The following is a 19,852-nucleotide window of genomic DNA, read 5'->3' as shown; positions in this document are numbered from 1 at the left end:
AGACAGTAAAGGCAGAGGGTATGGAAATCTCTGCATTTGTCTACCAGCAGAGCTACGAATATAATGATGAAATGTGGTCAAAGAGTGGAACATCAGAAATATAATGAACACAGGCATTACCAACCAGCTCCAAGTCCCATGAGTTTTCCTGAGAGCAGCCTTCCAGGATAACATCACTGTCACCAATAATTAGGAATAGAAGTGTTTGTACAACGTCCTTTTTCAGGTCAAGAGGGAAAACCTTTTTATATTTTCAAGGGGTATAGAGATAATGCTGATCCCTTCTTGCCCATTGCAGTTACATGCTCAGTTCAATATAGATTTTCAGCTATTATTACTCACAGACTCTTTTTTGAAGGAGAGAAGTCGATATTTGTCCCATTTAGGGTTAAAGATAGTAGGGATTCACAATATTTTGGGCTAATGAGCCTAGAATGCTACCAGTACTGCATGGGATTTGGATGGGCTGAACTTTAATCCTATATCCTGTGCCCATTTTGATAGTGCACATAGGTCAGTAATGAGATTCTTGGTAGGTGTCTAAACGGTTTATTGGTTTTGTACTTATATACAACTGAAAGTCATCAGTGTACAGATAGTATCTGCAGTAGGACAAAACTGACGGCACATAATTTATGTACAATGGAAAGAGAATAAGACCTAGTATCAAATCATGGGAGACCCATGATACCATCTGCCTCCACTGTGACTTTATGGTGCCAGATCAGTGAGACATCAGGTATGAGTGAAACCATTGCACTGCAGTTGGTGAGAAATTTGGGATGCTTAAGTTTTGCAAGTAAAATGTCCTAGTTGACAGTGTCAAAGGCTTTGCTGAAATCTGAGAAGCACATAATAATCACCTTCTGTGCACCCATAGTGAGCTTCAGGTGATCTGTCACCTTTATTAAGGCAGATATGCTGTGATGTTGGTGGAAGCCTGATTGTTATTCATCTAGGAGATTGTGTGTAGTTAGGTAGTTGCTTAGCTGGTCAGGGACCACATATTTCAAAGCCCTGGACAGTGCAGGAAGAATGCCAATAGGTAGGTAGTCAGAGGGTGCTATGGCAACACCCTTTTTAGGCAATGGCGTAACTAGTCCCAGTTTCCAGGCCCAGGAAAAGCACTTGTTTTTAATGAGCTTTTAAGACATCTGTTATTGTGGTCAGAAGTTGGTCAATCACATGCTTCATCATTAGGACTGTGATGCCATCATGTCCAGTAGATGCTGATCTGATATGCATGATGGCTTTTATGAAGCTGTTGCAAGTAACATGCTTTAGAGAGAATTTTTTGTGGATATGGTCCTGTACCCCCATGAAGAAATCAATGAATCTCTGTTTCATTTGTGTTCAGTTGTGGTTTAGGTAATGTAAAGTATCAGTTCAGTTCATCAGCTGAACCAATAGGATCAGCTGCAGCTTTTGCTTTTCATATACCAAGACCACACAGATCTTTCTAGAGGACAGCTGACATTAAAGTATGGGCACATCTGAGTTTTGTGTTTCTCACAGCTTGACCAACTCTGCTCCATGTATACTTGTAAGTAATAGGATTTTCTGGAGTGGGGTGTAGCTTATACTCCATGTCCGATGTGCAGTGTCTCTGAGGTTCATTAGCCATTTTAGTTATTCAGTTGTAGTCTGGTCCCTTCAACCCCCACAAACCAACCAACGGAGTTATTCAGTTAGCCAAGATGCATGTTTCTGTCTTACTTTTCTGGTCCTGAGGGGGACATAATTGTAATGTAGCTGAGTAAGTTTATTAGTAAACCGATGAAGTTTATGGCTTATGTCAGAGAATGGATCAGAGAACAAACCCCACACTACCTGTTGTGCCTCAGTTGCAAGTTCAGATAAATTAATGCATTTGAAGTCTCAGTATGTAGTCAGCAGCAGTATCTTTCTAGCACTTTCTAGTGAGTACATCGTGAAAATTAAGTCATGGGTGAATATGACAGGTGCAGGTATTTCAGAGATACAAACAATTCTGTCTGGAGATTTTGTCACAAATATATCTGTGATAGTGTGACTATTGTCCATATGATGGGTAACAGCAAGCTGAAGTAGTGATATGTTTGAAGAAAGCATCTACTTAAATTTCACCCTGGATGGACTACTGTACAGAAAATTTATTTATGGCAGTGCCACCAACTGTAATAATATATATGTATGTTGAATCAAGTCTTTAAAGAGCAGTTTCAAAGCAGGCAAATCACCTTACTATAGGAGGGCTGTAGAGTACACATATCAGGCACTTGCAGTTAATGGATTCAATCTCTAGGAACAAATATTCCACTTGTTTATCCCCATTATCATTGGATGTATCTGGTACAGTAGGTGATAAATCAGAGCATACATGTGCCCCCTCTCCATTCCTTTGCCAGTCACATTTGTTGTGTCTTAGAAAGATACAGCTGTCTAGATTTACTGAACTTGTGGGAATACTTGATTGGAGCCAGGTCTCTGAAAGAAGTACGAGGGTGGTTTGAAAAGTTCTCGGACTCACCATGAGAGGTCAGTGGTAGTGCAACATGTTGTTCACGTAATATTCATTGGACTGTTGCCTGTAAACATGTGCCATGTCAGTGCTCTTGGAAGAGAGCTGTGGTGGTGATGTGGCTCTGTTGTTCCTGCATAGTGATTTGCGAAGATGGAAAAAATTGAGATTCGAGCAGTAAGTAAGTACTTTGCAAAGAAAGGTATGAAAGCAAAGAACATACATGCTGATTTCCAGGATACACTGAGGGACTCTCCTCCTTCATATTCAACTGTTGTCAAGTGCACAAATGATTTTAAATTTAGTTGGGAGGGCTTAGATGATGATCTGCACAGCAGTTAGCCAAGATGTGTCACTACTCCAGAAATCATTGCAAAAGTGCCCAAAATGGTCATGGAGGATTGCCAACTGAAAGTGCATGAAATTGCTCACACTTGCCAGATGTTATCTGAAATGGTATATCACATTTTAACTGAAGAATTAGAAATGAAAAAATTATCTGCAAGATGGATGCTGCGACTCTTGCAGCTGGATCAAAAACGCATGAGAATGGACATATCGGAACAACATTTGGCCTGCTTTGCACCAATTTGTCACCACAGATGAAAATTGGGTGCACTACTATACCCCAGAGACAAAACAACAGTCAAAGCAGTGGAAACATGCTGATTCTCCACCACCAAATAAAGCAAAGACAATTCCTTTGGCGGGAAAGGTCATGGCATTAGTGTTCTGGGATGTGAAGGAGGTACTGTTTGTAGATTATCTACCCAGTGTGCAAATAATAACTGGAGAATACTATGCTAACCTCCTGGACAAATTGCAACAAAAGATACATGAAAAAATCCAGGTTTAGCAAGGAAGAAATTCATCTTCCATCAAGACAATGTGTGCCCACACACATGTGCCATCACCATGGCAAAATTACAGGAACTAAGGTATGAATTGTTGCCACACCTGCCTTATTCGCCTGATATGGCTCCGTCATACTTCAATTTCTTTCCAAAACTGAAAATTTTTCTTGGTTCACTTCAAATGAAAAATTGATAGTCGGAATTGACAACTATTTTGCAGGCTTGGAGGAAACTCATTTTCGAGATGGGATCAAGGCACTGGAACATTGTTGGACTAAGGCATTACTCTACAAGGAGACTACATTTCAGAAATATAAAAAGTTTCAGTGATGTAAGTACCTTTTTTCTATTCCATTCTGAGAGCTTCTCAAACCTCCCTTGTATTACATGGATGTCCATTTCTTGAAATGTATGATGTAACTTTTTGAGATGAGCTGGTGAGACTGGACATTTGTGCATGCAGTGTGAAGCTTAGTACATTCAGGTGCAAAGCTGGAGAAGATTCCACTGGTTGGAGACAGTGACTCTGGGCCAGTAAAGATGGGGAACAATGTGTAATGGAATGCTCTGATGTAGAGGAGGTAAAGGAGCAGGATTACTGGATGTGAAGTGGCAGCTAACAGGCAGAGTAAGGAGATATTGTCACTGAGGCCAGCTGGTGTTTATTGGTTGCTGAACAGCCAACTGGAAACAAGAGAAGAAACTCACTAAACAGAATTAGAATAGCCTATGTGGAACAGCATTGAAAGCTAGATAAATGGAACAAAAACACAGTGTGTCATTAATAGTTCCAATTATGAGTAAGAACAGTAATACTATAATAAATTCCTAAATGAAAACGGAAATAAGACAGTACATTAATTGTCTGAATTGGGGCCCTGTGGGAATAGTGAAATAATAGTGAAAGAATACACTATATTGATATTGGAAGTATGAGAATTGAACAGAAAATCTGTAATTGGTATTAAAAGTAAACCTAAACAAACAAAATTATTATATCAGGAACCTGTTTTAAGAAAAGATTACAAAATCTGATTGTTTCTTTACAAAATAAAGACACAAAGATAAACACACGAACTAGAGGTAGCAAGAGTTGAGATGTTTTAGCTTCTAAAGCACAGGCATTTGAGTTCATCTGCATCGTGCACTGATCTTTTCCCATTTTCAGTCTTCATCATTATTCTGCCACCTTTTGTTCACAACACATTTTGTAGCCCAAGTCTTGATCACACTGTTGAGAACCTTTAGTCTTCCAGGTGAGATCCTTGCATATTGTCAGACCTGACTTTGTGAGTTTCTTCTTCACTCTGAAGATTTCAGATCTTTCACTGTAAGACACAAACTTCACTATTATGTGTCTGTGTTTTGAAGGTCCCGGCATCTTACACTCCACTCTGTGACTTCTGTCTATGTCACTCAGTGTCACCTGCAGGCCTAGCTTCTCTTGGTTAAGATCAATCAATAGTTCATTGGTGTCCTCTCTGTTGTTGAGAGTATTGCATCTCTGATATTGCTCAAATTTGCCCAATTTCTCAATCATTCAAGCAATAATGCCCTATCCTCTGTTTCTTTTAAAGTTGTTTAGAGCATGGATCTCACTCACATTCATCTCCAGAGTCTCCTGTATCTTGATCGTCACTGCTGCAGTGACAACATCAGTGGTGGTCTGCACATTGAGTCCAAGTGCATCTTGTGACTGGCATGCAGCACTCACCTCAGCTTTCATGAGCATGGCAATGTCAGGGATGCCGGGTTATGTCGCTGCAGCTCCTGGTGTCGGATCGACTCCAGACTGGCCACGGGTGATGCTGCTGCACGTTGTTCGACAATTGTCTATTTTAAGTGCAGTTCCAAGTCACAGATTTTCAAAATCAAATGCTAATGTGTCGCTAGGCACTCTCCATACAATTCTTGTAATATATATAACAGCCTAGTTGCTTAATAATACCTCCAAAATTCAGATGATCTTGTGAGCCAAACTAACACACATCGCTCATTCACTGCCATCTTACATATTTACTCCTGGCCATACAAATAATTTAAGAAGTGATGTCAGAATATAAGTTATGCTAAATTAATAGTGCTAATTTTTTAAAAAAAGATTTTACCTCACAGTCATGCGAATCCCAAGCTGTTCCTCTGGCCATAAGATATGATCTGCAGTACTACCCCAATCAATACTTGATATAGTGTTTCCATAGTATTCAGACAAATTTCCTACAATTCTGTGGACAACAGTACCCTGTAAAAATGTTGCACATGATGGATATTAGTGAAAAGGATATATTTTGCACAGACTTGAAACTAAGGTCTTCACACACACCCAAAATAATAGTGTATTATGATCAGGTTTTTAATGCATGAATTGTTTACAAAAGCTGGCAGATTACTTGAGATATTGTACTAAGGACAAGGATCAACAGTTAGTCACATAAATTTTTTTCAGTTTATAAGGATTATGGTAAAAAACATTGCATTAATTTATCTCAGAAAACATTTAGTTTATTAATTTTCCACAAGGAAGTTTTCACTTTTCATGTCTATACTTCAACAAAACTATATTAGATTGTCTTACGTCAATTATCTCATATACAGAAACACAGTGTTTCCACTTAACAGAAAACAAAGTTAATTTCTGAAATATAGTTATATGAAAATCTGTCTGTAAATGAATTTCTTACTGAGTGGAATGTGTATTCAACTAAGTCTTTGTGTCATATTAAAACTGAATGCTCAAGTGTGATTTGAATTCAATTAATTTTTTTCTATTTTATGAGTAATTTTTTTTTTCAAAAATTAACTTAAATCATCAGTTTGTTACAGAGAAAAATCTTACATAGCTTAGCTGAGAAAACATTATGCACAAAAGACAGATTTCAGTTCTGAATAATCTACTCATTTCATATTCCCTAATCATAAATGAGAATGATGGAAAGAAAGCCATGCTGAAAACACAAAGACCTTCTAAAATGAATAATTCATTTTGCTCCCAGCTTACATCACAAATGATCATCCTGAGATAGAGATCATTTGCACTGCAATGGGTAAACACTCATAACATCAGAAATACCAATTAGAAGTTGAATTAGTTATTAAAGATGAAGGTTGTTGAGAGTTTCAGGGGAGCAATAGGCAATAGTTGACTAAAACAGGGGAAAGGAATATAGTAGACGATGAATGGGTTGCTTTTAGAGATGAAATGATGACAGCAGTATAGGATAAACAGGTAAAATGACAAACTGATGTGGCGCAGTGGTTAGCACACTGGACTTGCACTTGGGAGGATGATGGTTCAAATCCACGTCAGGCCATCCTGATTTAGGTTTTCCATGATTTCCCTAAATCGCTTCCTGTGAAAGGGCACAGCCGACTTCCATTCATAATCTAATGGGACTGATGACCTTGTTGTTTGGTCCCCCCCCCCCCCTCCCCCCCCCCTCCCCAAATCAACCAATCAATCTTAAATGACAAGGCCTAGCAGAAATCTTTGGATAACACAAGAGATATTGAATTACTGAATTTAATTGATGAAAGGAGAAAAAATAAAAATGCAGCACATGCAGCTGGCAAAATGGAATACAAACATCTAAAAATTGAGATTGACAGGAAGAGCAAATTGGATAAGCAGGAATGGCTAGAGGGCAAATGTTAGGATTTAGAAGCAAGGATTATACAGGGTGTCTATACAAGGGAAATGAAGACAATATTATAGAAATGGAAGGGGACATAGATGAAGATGATATGCAAGATATGATATGGTGAAAAGAATGTGACAGAGCACTGAAACACCTAATTCGAATGAAGGCCCCATGAGTAGATGACATTCCATCGGAACTACTGACAGCCTTGGGAGAGCCAGTCATGACTAAACTCTTCCACCTGGTGTGCAAGATGTATGACACAGGTGAAATACCATCAGGTGTCAAGAAGAATGTAATAATTCCAATTCCAAAGAAAGCAGGTACTGAAATGTGTGAAAATTACCAAACTATCAGTTTATAAGTCACTGTTGCAAAATACTGACACAAATTCTTTACAAAAGAATGGAGACTGGTAGAAACTGACCTTGGGTAAGATTAGTTTGGATTCCAGAGAAACATAGGAAGACACGAGGCAGTACTGACCCAATGACTTATCTTAGAAGAGAGGTTGAGGATAGACAAACATGCATTTATAGCACTTGTAGAGATAGTTTCTGACAATGTTGACTGGAATACTCTCTTTCAAATTCTGACTGTATCAGGGGTAAAATGCAGGGAGCAAAAGGTTATTACAACTTGTGCAGAAACCAGACAGCAGTTATAAGAGTCAAGGGGCATGAAAAGTAAGCTGTGGTTGAGAAGGGAGTGACACAGTGTTGTACCATATCCCCACTGCTATTCAATCTATACACTGAGCAAGGAAACCAAAGAAAAATTTGGAGAAGGAATTATAGTTAAGGGAGAACAAACAGAAACTTTGAGATTTGCCAATGACACTGTAATTCTGTCAGAGAGAGAGCAAAGGACTTAGAGAAGCAGTTCAATGGAATAGACATTGTCTTGAAAAGAGGATGTAAGATGAACATAAAAAAGGATGATGGAATATCTATAAATTATAGAGTGCAGCAATGAGTCATCCCCCCCCCCCCCCTCTCCCCACCCCCAACCGCGGTGCTTAGCCATTATCAATGCACTATTTTCTAATCTCGATTCATGCCAGTTCCCTGTTGTTCGGGAGTCAGTCACAGTTGTTTGAATACTACCGAATACAGTAGGGATGACTGATTGCTGTGCTCTATAATTTATAAATAATTTCAGTCACTGAGTGCACCAACTTTCCTAATGGAAGGTAACCTGATAATGGAATAGAGTTGAATTAAATCAGGTGATGCTGAGGGAATCAGATTAGGAAATGGAACACTTTTAGTAGTAGATGGGTTTTGCTATTTAGGCAGCAAAGTAACAGATGATGGCTGAAATAGAGGAGATATAGAACACAGACTGGCAACGACAAGAAAAGTGTTTCTAAAGAAGGGAAATTTGTTAACATCAAATATAGACTTAAGTGTTATGAAGTGTTCTAAATCTACATCTACATCTATTCTGGAAGCCACCATAGGTGCATGGCGGAGGGCAGCATGTTCCACCACTGGTCATTTCCTTTCCTGTTCCACTCGCAAATAGAGCAAGGGAAAAATTACTATCTATATGCCTCTGTATGAGACCTAATTTATCGTATCTTATCTTCGTGGTCCTTACACACAAGGTATATTGGCGACAGTAGAATCATTTCACAGTCAGCTACAAACGCCAATTCTCTACATTTTTCAATAGTGTTTCTTGACAAGAACATCACCATCCAGGGATTACCATTTGAGTTCCCAAAGCATCTCCATAAGACTTACATGTTGTTCAAACCTGCCAATAACAAATCTAGCAGTCTGTTTCTTAACTGATTACATGTCATCTCTCAATCCGACTGGTATGGATCCCAACACTCAAGAAGTACTCAAGAATAAGCCACACCAGAGTCCTATATGCGGTCTCCCTTACAGGTTAACCATTCTTTCCTAAAATTATCCCAATAAACCAAAGTCAACCATTTGCCTTTCCTACTCACACGCTCGTTCCATTTCATATCGCTTTGCAATGTTATGCCCAGATATTTAAATGATTTGATTGTGTCAAGCAGCACACCATTAATACTGTATCTGAATGTTACAGGTTTGTTCTTTCTACTCATCTGCATTAACTTACATTTTCCCACATTTAGGGCTAGTTGCTATTCATGACATCAACTGGAAATTTTGTCTAAGTTGTCTTGTATCTCCCTACAGTCACTTAACTTCGACATCTTACTGTGCACCACAGCATCATCAGTGAACAGCCCAGATTGCTGCCCACTCTGACTGCCAAGTCATTTATGTATATAGAGAACAACAAAGGTCCTATCACACTTTCCTGGGACACTCCTGATGATACCCTAGTAGGAACACTCGCAGTCAATTACAACATACTGGGTTCTATTACTTACGAAGTCTTCGAGCCATTCACATATCTGCAAAATTATTCCATATGCTTATACCTTTGTTAACAACCTGCAATGGGGCACTGTGTCAGATACTTTCTGGATATCTAGAAATATGGAAGCTGCCTGTCCCCCTTCACCCATAGTTTACAGTATCTCATGTGAGAAAATGGCAAGTTGAGTTTCACATAAGCAATGCTTTCTAAAACCATGCTGATTTGCAGACATAAGCTTCTCAGTGTCAAGAAAGTTTATTATATTCTGATTGAGGATATGTTCAATAATTCTGCAGCAAACTGAAGATAGGGATATTGGTCTGTAATTTTGCGGTTCCATTCTTTTACTCTTCTTCTATACAGAAGTCACCTGCACTTGGTGCTGGGCAAGAAATGCAAGATAAAATGCAGGTTAGGTAAGGGGCCAGTGCTGTAGAGTACTCTTTGTATAACTGAATTGGGATTTCATCCAGACTTGGTGACTTATTTGCTTTCAAATCTTTCAGTTGTTTCTCCATGTCAGAAACGCTTATTACTATGTTGTCGATATGGGAGTCTGTCCGATGGCCAAATGATGGCATGTTTGTATGCTTCTCTTGTGTGAATGATTTCTTGAACGTGAAATTTAAAAATTTGCTTTTGTTTTGCTGTCTTCAACTATCACAGCAGACTTGTCAACGAGTGACTGAATGGAGGCCTTGCACTTGCTTAGTGATTTTACATAGGACCAGAATTTTCTCAGGTTCTCCACCACATGTGGTCGTTCCACTCTAGTTTACTCTGGGTAGTTACTCCTAGGTGTTTTATAGTAGTTACTGTTTCCAGTGGCTTGTCTCTGGTAGTGAAATAGTACAGTAGTGGAGGTTATAGTCAGCAAGCATACAAAATTCCACCAACTGGGGGAAATGACCCGAACAGTCACTGGCAAGGGCAGAATGCAACAGGGTGACAAAATGATCTGTCACAAGCTTACTATAATCAGTACAATCAAAATTACATTTCGAGTAGTAGCCAGGGACAACAAAATTTCAAATCAAGAACCATGCCAAATACTAACCGGTTGGTGAAACAAGTCAAATAATGTGTACATAGTTGAGGTTACCCCTAATGAAGCGGTCAGTGCTCAGGGTAATTCAGAAATCTCAAAACAATCTTGATAGGTCCTCATTCAACAACCAGTAATAGGGGTGGAAGCATGGAACTAGTTGAAAGCTGTGTTCTTAGGTATGACAACTGTGGTGATATCAAAGATGACCTGCATTGAGAACATATTATGAACTGTGTAGATGAAAATGAAGACACAGTATGGGCAGTATTCAATGCACAAATATTTGGTTTCAGGATACCCATAGTACTGGACACTGGAGCTACCACCAATATAATTTCATAGGGTCTGTTTGACCAATTACAAAAATGAGGACACACCCATGCTTCCAGTCCATAATTGTAAAATCCAAACAGCTGTAGGGGTTAAGTCTAAAGGCATAATATTACAGGCATGGATTCCTATTCAAATTGATAGCTTCTCTTTAGAATGCATTTTTCTGATGGTCAAAAGGCTAATAGTAAACTGCCTTATTGGCATGGACACCTCTAGGAAGTACTAAGCACAAATTGACACTGGTAACGAGATGTGCCATTTTGTTGGGAATGACCAACAATATTCAGTAGACCTAGTCAAGTCAAACAGTAGTGAAATCAAATGAGAACACCCTGCTGACATTCTAATACAATTCTTCTTTCCTACCATCGTGTTTGTAAACACACAAGAAATTGAGCAATCAGAGAAAGAGGAAATAGGCCATGAGATCATGCCTGCCAAGGTGAGTGAGTCAGTGCATCTTACAGAAGAACAAAAAGAAGAACTGCAGGAGATTTTAATACATTATGCTAACATTTTTGAATAATGCCCTGGCATAATCAAAGGATACAAATATAAAATGGAGGCGTACCCACATGAGACCTTCGGTTTTTATTTTTACCCCATTCCATGGGCCAAGAGGAAAGAGATCAGTAGAACACCAAACTAGGAATAATAAAACCATTCTTTTCTCAATACTGTGGCCGCATTTTAGTCATTAGCAAATCAAATGGTAGTGTCTGCTTCATGATCAACACATGAGGAATAGATAAAATTATTATTCCTGTTAGGATGCAGCCTGACAACCTGAAAGAACAACTTCAAAAAATTCCATAATGTTGAGTACCTCACCATAATAGATCTCTGAGCCTTGTACTGCCAAATTTCACTACATGAAGTAAGTACACTGTCTTTGTATGTGGGGGCAAAAGCTATGAATTCTGTGTTCTCCCTTTTGGTTTAAATGTCAGTGTAGGTGTATTTATTTCTGCTTTAGATTGAGTCTTAGGGCCTGAAATGTTAAGTAGACTCACAGTGTATATTGATGACTTACTGATGGGTACCCCCACATGGTCAGAACACTTAAGGCTCTTGGCTCAAGTCTTGTATAGGTTTTCAAAATACAGAGCCACAGCCAATCTAATGAAGTCACATTTTGGTAAAGAAAGGGTTAAATTGGACACATAATATCTCCTAAAGGCATACTTCCAGACCCTAAGAAGCTTGTGTTATCAGACACTGTGGTATGCCTCAAAATAAGAAACAGAGTGATATCTTGGATTAGTATCTTTCTTCAGAAAAGTTGTACCACAGAAGCCTTTAAATAGTGATGCTCTATCAAGCTATTTTTAATGCCAACATCTTGCATCATCCTGACATGATCCAGGATTTTTGTGTGTGTGTGCAGATGTGTTCTCACAATGGTTGGGTGCTTGTTTACTCCAAATCATTAACATGAATAGGGAGGTTACCCAAAGGTAATTAGTTTTGCTAGTAGGACCCTATCTGAAGATGAACAACTATATTCTGTGACCAAATTGGAAGCTCTCATGGTAATATTGGCTTTCAAAAAGTTTGAATATTACACACTCACAATTACCTGTGGGGAAAGTATTGTGACCATCAGTTTTTTTTCCTTCCTTTTCAATTGTAAAATCTTATACAGGAGGTTTGCTAGGTAGAATTTGTATTTACAGATATTTGATTTTGAAAATGTGCATGTCAAAGGTAATTAAAATGTAATTGCTGATGCCTTATCAATGTTTCCACAAGGTCTGGATGAATCCTTGGAATTTGTGTAGAACAGTTCAGACATCATGGTTCTGTTGATGAAAGATAAAACACAACAGCCATGCTACATTAGGATGTATAAAATCATGGAGCAACTACAACAAAATGACCCCAGATGGTAAAAGGTAAGGTTACAACTGGTGCAGAACAAAGATGACAGGTTGAAGAAATTTTTTACGATTTACCAAGGTGCATTGTTTCATCGACACCACCCAGAACAGAGCCTGTGGTGTGTTTGTTTACCAGATGATCATGTTAATTACTTTATGTTACACACTCACAATGTTTGAGGACACTATGACGTCTCCATATGCCTTAGTAAGACCAGTACTTATTGTTACTATCGAAATTTAAGACGAAAAGTTCTGCTCGTAAAATGGAAATTTGTTGTGTGTCAGAAGGCTAAGCATACAAATAAGTCAAAACTAATTGACCTACACCCAATATTGCCTAAAAGACCCTTGGAGATAGTTTCCTTGGACATGGTTGGACAGTATCCACAGGGGAAACAAGGTGTACAATATGTTGTTGTGCTATATGATGTTTTCTCCAAGTATGTCAAATCCTGTGCCATATAGTCAGTGATTGTGAGCATCATCATCAGAAGGATTACAATGGATTTTCTACCCAGAGTAGACAAGCCAGAAATATTGTTGGTGCAAAATGCATTGTACTTTACAGGCAACTGTTGGAAAGAGTTCATGAACACCAATAGTGTTAAACATGTCCTTTTACCCAGGCTTCACCCAGAAGCAAGTCCCTTAGTGAGGATATTTAAGGACTTTAACAGATTTATCTAGACTTACACCCCTCAAAAACACACAAGGTGGATCAAATAGATTACCCCATTCCGGTAAGTTGTTAATAATCTCCCACATAGCTCAATTAGCTATGGAATTGCTGTTTGACAAAAGACAAATACATAATTGGTAAAAACATCTATCTGAGGTCTCTAGGAAGGAAATATTACATGAGGAGAAAATCGTTGGGCACTGCACTGGTTAGCATTGAAGAAAAGGCAGAGTACAGAAAACAACTGTATGATAAGAAAGTAGGAAGCATTGTAAAGTACCATGTGGGACAACAAGTACTCCTTAGGATCCATCCAGAATCATTAAAATATGGTAAGCTGAATCACAAGTGGCAACGCTGTACACAGGGCCATTTTTTATATCAAAAATCCTTCACCTACGATCCTATATGTTAGCATACTGAAACAGTGGTAAGGAGAAAGGACTCTACCCACACAAAGATTTAGGTGAATTTGTGCACTAAACAGAATTTGTCACTGATCAGGCATGGCTTAGTTCAATGTATATAAGTGTATGTAAGAGATTCCCTACTGCCCACTTGAATATACTTATTATGACTGATCTTTAGTGTCAACAAAATATTTCATTTTTGCCTGTTTCATGTGTGTTGCCCTATTAGGATTTAAATTTTAGTTATGTAAGATTTTTATTGTATGTTTATGGGCCAGAGAAGCTCAGAAAACATTACCCTCACTGACAGCCTCCATGCATGTGCACAGCACAGCTGCCAGATGACAATTGTAACTTAGCGAAGAAGTGCCAAGCAAAGTACGCTTACAGAAAACTTTAGACTTGACTTCTAAGGAAATAAAATATCTACCCCACAGAACTAAACTAAGGTTAAGAAATTAGGAAGAATTATGCTAAGGAATGTGTATACAAAGAATGAAGCAAACACTATCTACAGAAAACTAGCTACACACTATAATACCACGGACAAGCTATTTACATTTATACAAATGGCTTCTTACATGCTACAGAAAAGGGGATATCCACATGAGGAATTAAGGAATATAAATTACGTCTTGAATATACTATGTGAAACAGGATTGTGCCCCACATACAACAACACTTTTCTTCCCAAGTGCAAAAAGGTAATTCAAAACAACAACTACATACGAACTTGTAAACTCTTACAACTAAAAATAAATCAATAACTAAATTTGATAAACTGATAAAGACTGAAGTGCATACTGATAGAAATTGACCGTATGAATATTAAAAATGTGATGCATTAGCAGCAAGCAGCTATGCACTTCCAGAATGAAATTTTCACTCTGCAGTGGAGTGTGTGCTGAAACAACCTGGCAGATTAAAACTGTGTGCCAGACCGAGACTCGAACTCAAGACCTTTACCTCTTGCAGGCAAGTGTACAGCACTTGCCTGCAAAAGGCAAAGGCCCCGAGTTCGAGTATCAGTCTGGCAAAGAGTTTTAATCTGCCAGGAAGTTTCAACTATGCACTTAATTTTAAGTTAATATTTAAGTGTCCTTCCAGCAAACAATCCAGAGTCACATCATTGGCAAAACAGAGAATATAATAGTTAGGTGTTTGGAACCAAAGCATAAGGGCTGCACTGAAAACAAATAATTATATGTATAAAAATATGTGTGAATGTGGTTTGTGTATGAAAAAGTTATTGTATGCCAGATGTATAAAAAGGTTGGACTCAGGTCTTGTGCTACCAAATGAAAGGTGGTCAAACCAAGCATTACAAGTCCATGTGACTGAGAAGAGCATCAAGCAATAGATATTTCAGTACATTTGCACACGAACACAATTTGTCTCAGCATTGTTTAATACTAGCTCATTGACACAATTCTCAGAGAGATATATTCATGCACAACAGAATACACAGGGGTGATATCATGTAGCAAAGGAAGTATAAGTTACTGATACTGGATTACATTGTTTACAGTTGATGATGACACAATACTGTACTGCCAGAATGTATCAGTAGATAGTAAACATGAAGTAAGTGTATTAACGCTGACAGGTAGTCATGAAATGATGTAATCATTAGTTCTCTCATGATGAATGAAGGATTGCAGTGGTAGAGTAAAAATGAATGCTTCTTGCTGTCCATAACATTTCCTGAAGATCAGTAGACACATCCTAATAAACTTTTCAGAGGCACAGCTAAACGTAGTTATGTGGGCTTATCGCGATTTTGTGTTATGAAACTTCCCTTCCTCTGCATCTGTGGCAGTGATGCTCATGTCAGATGTTGTTTATGAACAAAAAGCTTATGCACATCATGTGATAATGTTGTATGAAAATATTTTATCAATACTGGAAAATGAGATTGACAAAACGACAATCTGTATAATGTTAAAGTAAGACTGTGAGACTATGAACATAGACTACTAACAAATGAACATTCAAAAGAATAACACCGAAAAGCAAAATGTGATAAAAATTATAATGTAAAAACTGAAAGACGTTACGTGACATAAAAATCACAAGAAATGTATGTTGTATTACTGTCTTGTATTTATAATTTCTGTACAGTGTTTATATAAATGTTTGTACAATCTTTATGTGAAGAAAGGTAAATACCATATGAAAATATGTATGCATCAAGTAAAAAATACACAAACCCAGTGGGTCAATATATTTTAAAATGTAAATACTCAGGTTATTGTAACAGTGATAACTATGATGCAATATAAAGCTGAATATGTTTTCCGGGACTGCACATGTGAACAAATAACTGCAAATGTGCTACAAACATTTTCTGAAGGTTCAAAACCCTTAATTCTGTGTGTTACCATAAAAAAAAGGTGTGCTAGTGCTGTGCCGTAACAAACATTTATATCCTTGGTAGACTCAGGTATCGACAAGACATTGTACTGCAGAGAGGGTATGAAAATGAATAAAGGCATTGGAGACTTACCTTGGACCCATTCAAATATCTTCAGGATGCTGATAGCATCAGCCTGGTTTAACCACTTAAACATGTGTATCATGACAGGAACAAATGCCTGGGTCATAAATAATGAACCTCCTCACTACAGCATCGATGGTTCCACTAATACACAATCCTTAGCACTCAACATTGCAGTAATGGGATGAACAATTTTATTGACTTAGGGTAAAAAAGTTATATTATAGCACACTGATGGACAGCTCGACTTAACTGGAAACTAAACTCAAGAGCGTGCACAACATATGTCAAGTGAAATGCGCACACTGGCCAATGTTGCAGTAGCAGCGGTTATATTCCAATAACCAAACTACAGACTCCGAATTCAAATGTGGCTGTTGATGCAACATTAAAAATGTTTTTTTTTTTTTTTTTTGTAAAATGTACATTAAACAAAATTAGTCATACATATTATGTAATGACATATTCCAGGGGTAAATGAGGTAAAATTGGCCGTGAATAGAGGTCTCAGTACCCTGACAGGCCAGGAGTGGGAAGTACAGAAAAGGTGCAAATAGTGTAATGCATCACCACTGTATACTGAAGTTCAGTGATATGGATGAAGCCAGTATACAGTGAGAGGGGGGCAGTTGTGTAGGTTCTTTAAAGGACCTACACGTATAAATAAATATTTGCACCATCTTCATGTGGCAAAGATATCATAGGGAGGTATGTTTATCTCAATATGTTAACAAAAATTTGAAGGGTAAACTGTCAATTTTTTATTTACCTCATTTTTTTTCCTTCCACTGATCTCAGTCTGTCTGTCTTTTGAGCTGGTGTAATAAAGAAATATGTAATTGCACTCTCCCAGTATTGTTTTAATTAAAAGTTATAATATGCAGAAATCACAAGTTTTCATTCTCATACCTAGCTAAATCCTCTCCTCCACCTCTTGATGTGAAAAGGACTTGCATTTTTAAATGAACCTTTTTGGCGAGAAAGACAACACAAAGAGAGGATAGCCACAGCAGACAGGCCAGCATTTTTGTACATCTTTGGGGAGAAAAGGTAAATACCAAGCTGCACACTAAAACTAAAAGGAATTAACATTTATCCAATGTTCCAGAACTGCGACAAAGTTCTTGACACACAAGCATTTATACCTGCGTGCACTTATGGGCAGGGAATTTTTGGTGCGGCTGAATGGTAATTACTACAGCTTTGGGCAATTCACATTATTTCTCTCCCCAACCACTGTAGTGCCTTCTTGGTGTCACAGGATGTCAGCCTTTTGTGGGATATGATGGAAAGACAGGTGCAGTGCTGTGATCCAATGACAACTACGACAGATGAACTTCGGAACCAGGTGAATGCAGCATGGATGGCAATACCACAGGACACTGTTCACGCCTTATAAGCATTGATGTCATCACACTTAGAACAAGTTATCAGGGCCCATGACAGATCCTGTGCCTACTAGACAACAGTACACATGAAGAGCTGAGGTGTTTGAAATGCTAATCATTTCTGCAGAACACATTAATGTACATGTCCTGTGAATGTGATTGCCCTATCTCTAGTTGTTCAAGGTGTTCTGTTTTTTCTGAGCAAGAGTATTAGTGTAAAACAAAGCATAGTGCTGGTCACAGAGATGCTGAATGAGAGGTGTTTGGCCAATTCCTGATGCCTTCAATGACTACTGTAGCAGAATATTGTCAAGTGAACTTTCACAAAACCCAAAAAATTCTGCTCATATATACAGGCTGTTAGTGGCACCAAAGTTAATGTTCAGTCCCTAGTGAATCAGATACTTAACTCAGTTTTCAAATGTTCCTTTACAAAGGAAAACCCAGGGGAACTGCCCCAATTTAATCCTCATACCACTGAAAGGATGAATGAAATAAATATTTATGTTAGTGGTGTTGAGAAACAGCTGAAATCGTTAAAACAGAACAAAGCCCCAGAGCCAATGGAATCCCTGTCAGGTCCTATACTGAAATTGTGGCTGAGTTAGCCCCTCTTCTAACTATAATTGATCATAGATGCCCCAAACAGAAAACCGAGACCAGTTCTTGGAAAAAGGCACCAGTCTCACCCATCTACAAGAAGGGTAGTAGAAGTGATCCACAAAACTACAGTCCAGTATTCTCGACTTTGATTTGTTGTAGCATTTTAGAGCATATTCTGAGCTCAAACATAATAAGGTATCTTGAATGGAATTGACCTCATCCATGCCAACAACAGCAGATTTCAAAAACATCGATCATATGAAGTCCCACTTGCACTTTTCTCACATGACATACTGAAAGCTTTGGATCGAGGTTATTAGATAGATGTTGCATTTTTTTGATTTTGGAAAAGCATTTGACTCAGTATCACACCCACCCTTATTGTCAAAAGTTTGATCATATGGGATATCAAGTGAAGTTTGTAACTGGATTGAGGACTTTTTGGTATCACACCCACCCTTATTGTCAAAAGTAGATCATATCAAGTGAAGTCTGTAACTGGATTGAGGACTTTTTAGTAGGGACAGAGAGTCATCATCAGATGTACGAATATCTTCAAATGTGCCCCAGGGAAGTGTGTTGGGATCCCTGCTGTTCATGTTGTACACTGATGACCTTGAAGACAATATTAATAGTAAAATCAGGCTTTTTGCAGATGATGCAGTTATCTGTAATGAAGTACCATCTGAAAGAAGCTGTATAAATATTAACTCAGATCTTGATAAGATTTCAAAGTGGTGCAGGGATTGGAAACATGCTTTAAATGTTCATAAATGTAATATTTTGCACTTCACAAAATGAAAAAAATGTGGTATCCTATGACTACAACATCATTGAGTCACTGTTGTAATTAGCCAACTCTTACAAATACCTGGATGTAATGCTTTGTAAGGATATGAAGTGGAATGAACACATAGGGTGAGTCATGGGTAAAGCAGGTGGTACACTTTACTTTATTGGTAGAATACTCAGAAAGTGCAATCAATCCACAAAGGAGATCTTACAAATCACTCGTGAACAGTTCTAGAATAATGTTCAAGTGTGTAGGACCCATAACAGATAGGACTATCAGGGGATAAACATATACAGAGCAGGGCAGTGCAACTTGTCAGAGGTCTGTTTAATCTGTGACAGTGTGTCACAGATTTATTGAAGGAACTGAATTTGAAGACTCTTGAAGACAGACACAAAAATATCCTGAGAAATACTGTTAACAAAGTTTCAAAAACTGGCTTTAAATGATTAATGAATATTCTACAACCATATACATATCCTCTGCCATGCATCTAATGGTGGTATGCAGAGTATAGATGTAGAATCCCTTTCTAGCACACAGTTTTAATGAGCCAGAAGATTTTGTACTATTCTTATGGTTCACTTTTCAAAAATAATGCTTTATTTATTTTAATTGTATTTCCTGTCTGCAGAAAAGCAATATAGCATCAAATTGAAACACGGTCAAAATAAGAACAGTAGCTTTTAAATTTTCATCCATACTCTACAAATTACAGTGAAGTGTATGACAGATGATACTTCCCATTTGCCGGCCGGAGTGGCTGTGTGGTTCTAGGCGCTGCAGTCTGGAGCCAAGCGACCGCTATGGTCGCTGGTTCAAATCCTGCCTTGGGCATGGATGTGTGTGATGTCCTTAG

The 19,852-nt window shown here is 38.2% G+C and overlaps 1 protein-coding gene across 2 annotated transcripts in view; it reads right to left on the bottom strand.

Annotated features, from left to right (window-relative positions):
* LOC124805310 (protein broad-minded-like) overlaps positions 1 to 19,852 on the bottom strand; it is a 292,053-nt gene that overhangs the window by 76,758 nt on the left and 195,443 nt on the right. For both annotated transcript variants that reach the window (XM_047265826.1, XM_047265827.1), the window contains exon 5: positions 5,463 to 5,596. In XM_047265826.1, coding sequence (XP_047121782.1) covers positions 5,463 to 5,596 — 134 coding nt within the window. The remainder of the gene's footprint in view (positions 1 to 5,462; positions 5,597 to 19,852) is intronic.

Source organism: Schistocerca piceifrons, chromosome 7 (genome assembly GCF_021461385.2).
Source record: "Schistocerca piceifrons isolate TAMUIC-IGC-003096 chromosome 7, iqSchPice1.1, whole genome shotgun sequence".
Lineage (NCBI taxonomy): Eukaryota > Metazoa > Arthropoda > Insecta > Orthoptera > Acrididae > Schistocerca > Schistocerca piceifrons.
This window is presented reverse-complemented; position numbering and strand designations above follow the sequence as displayed.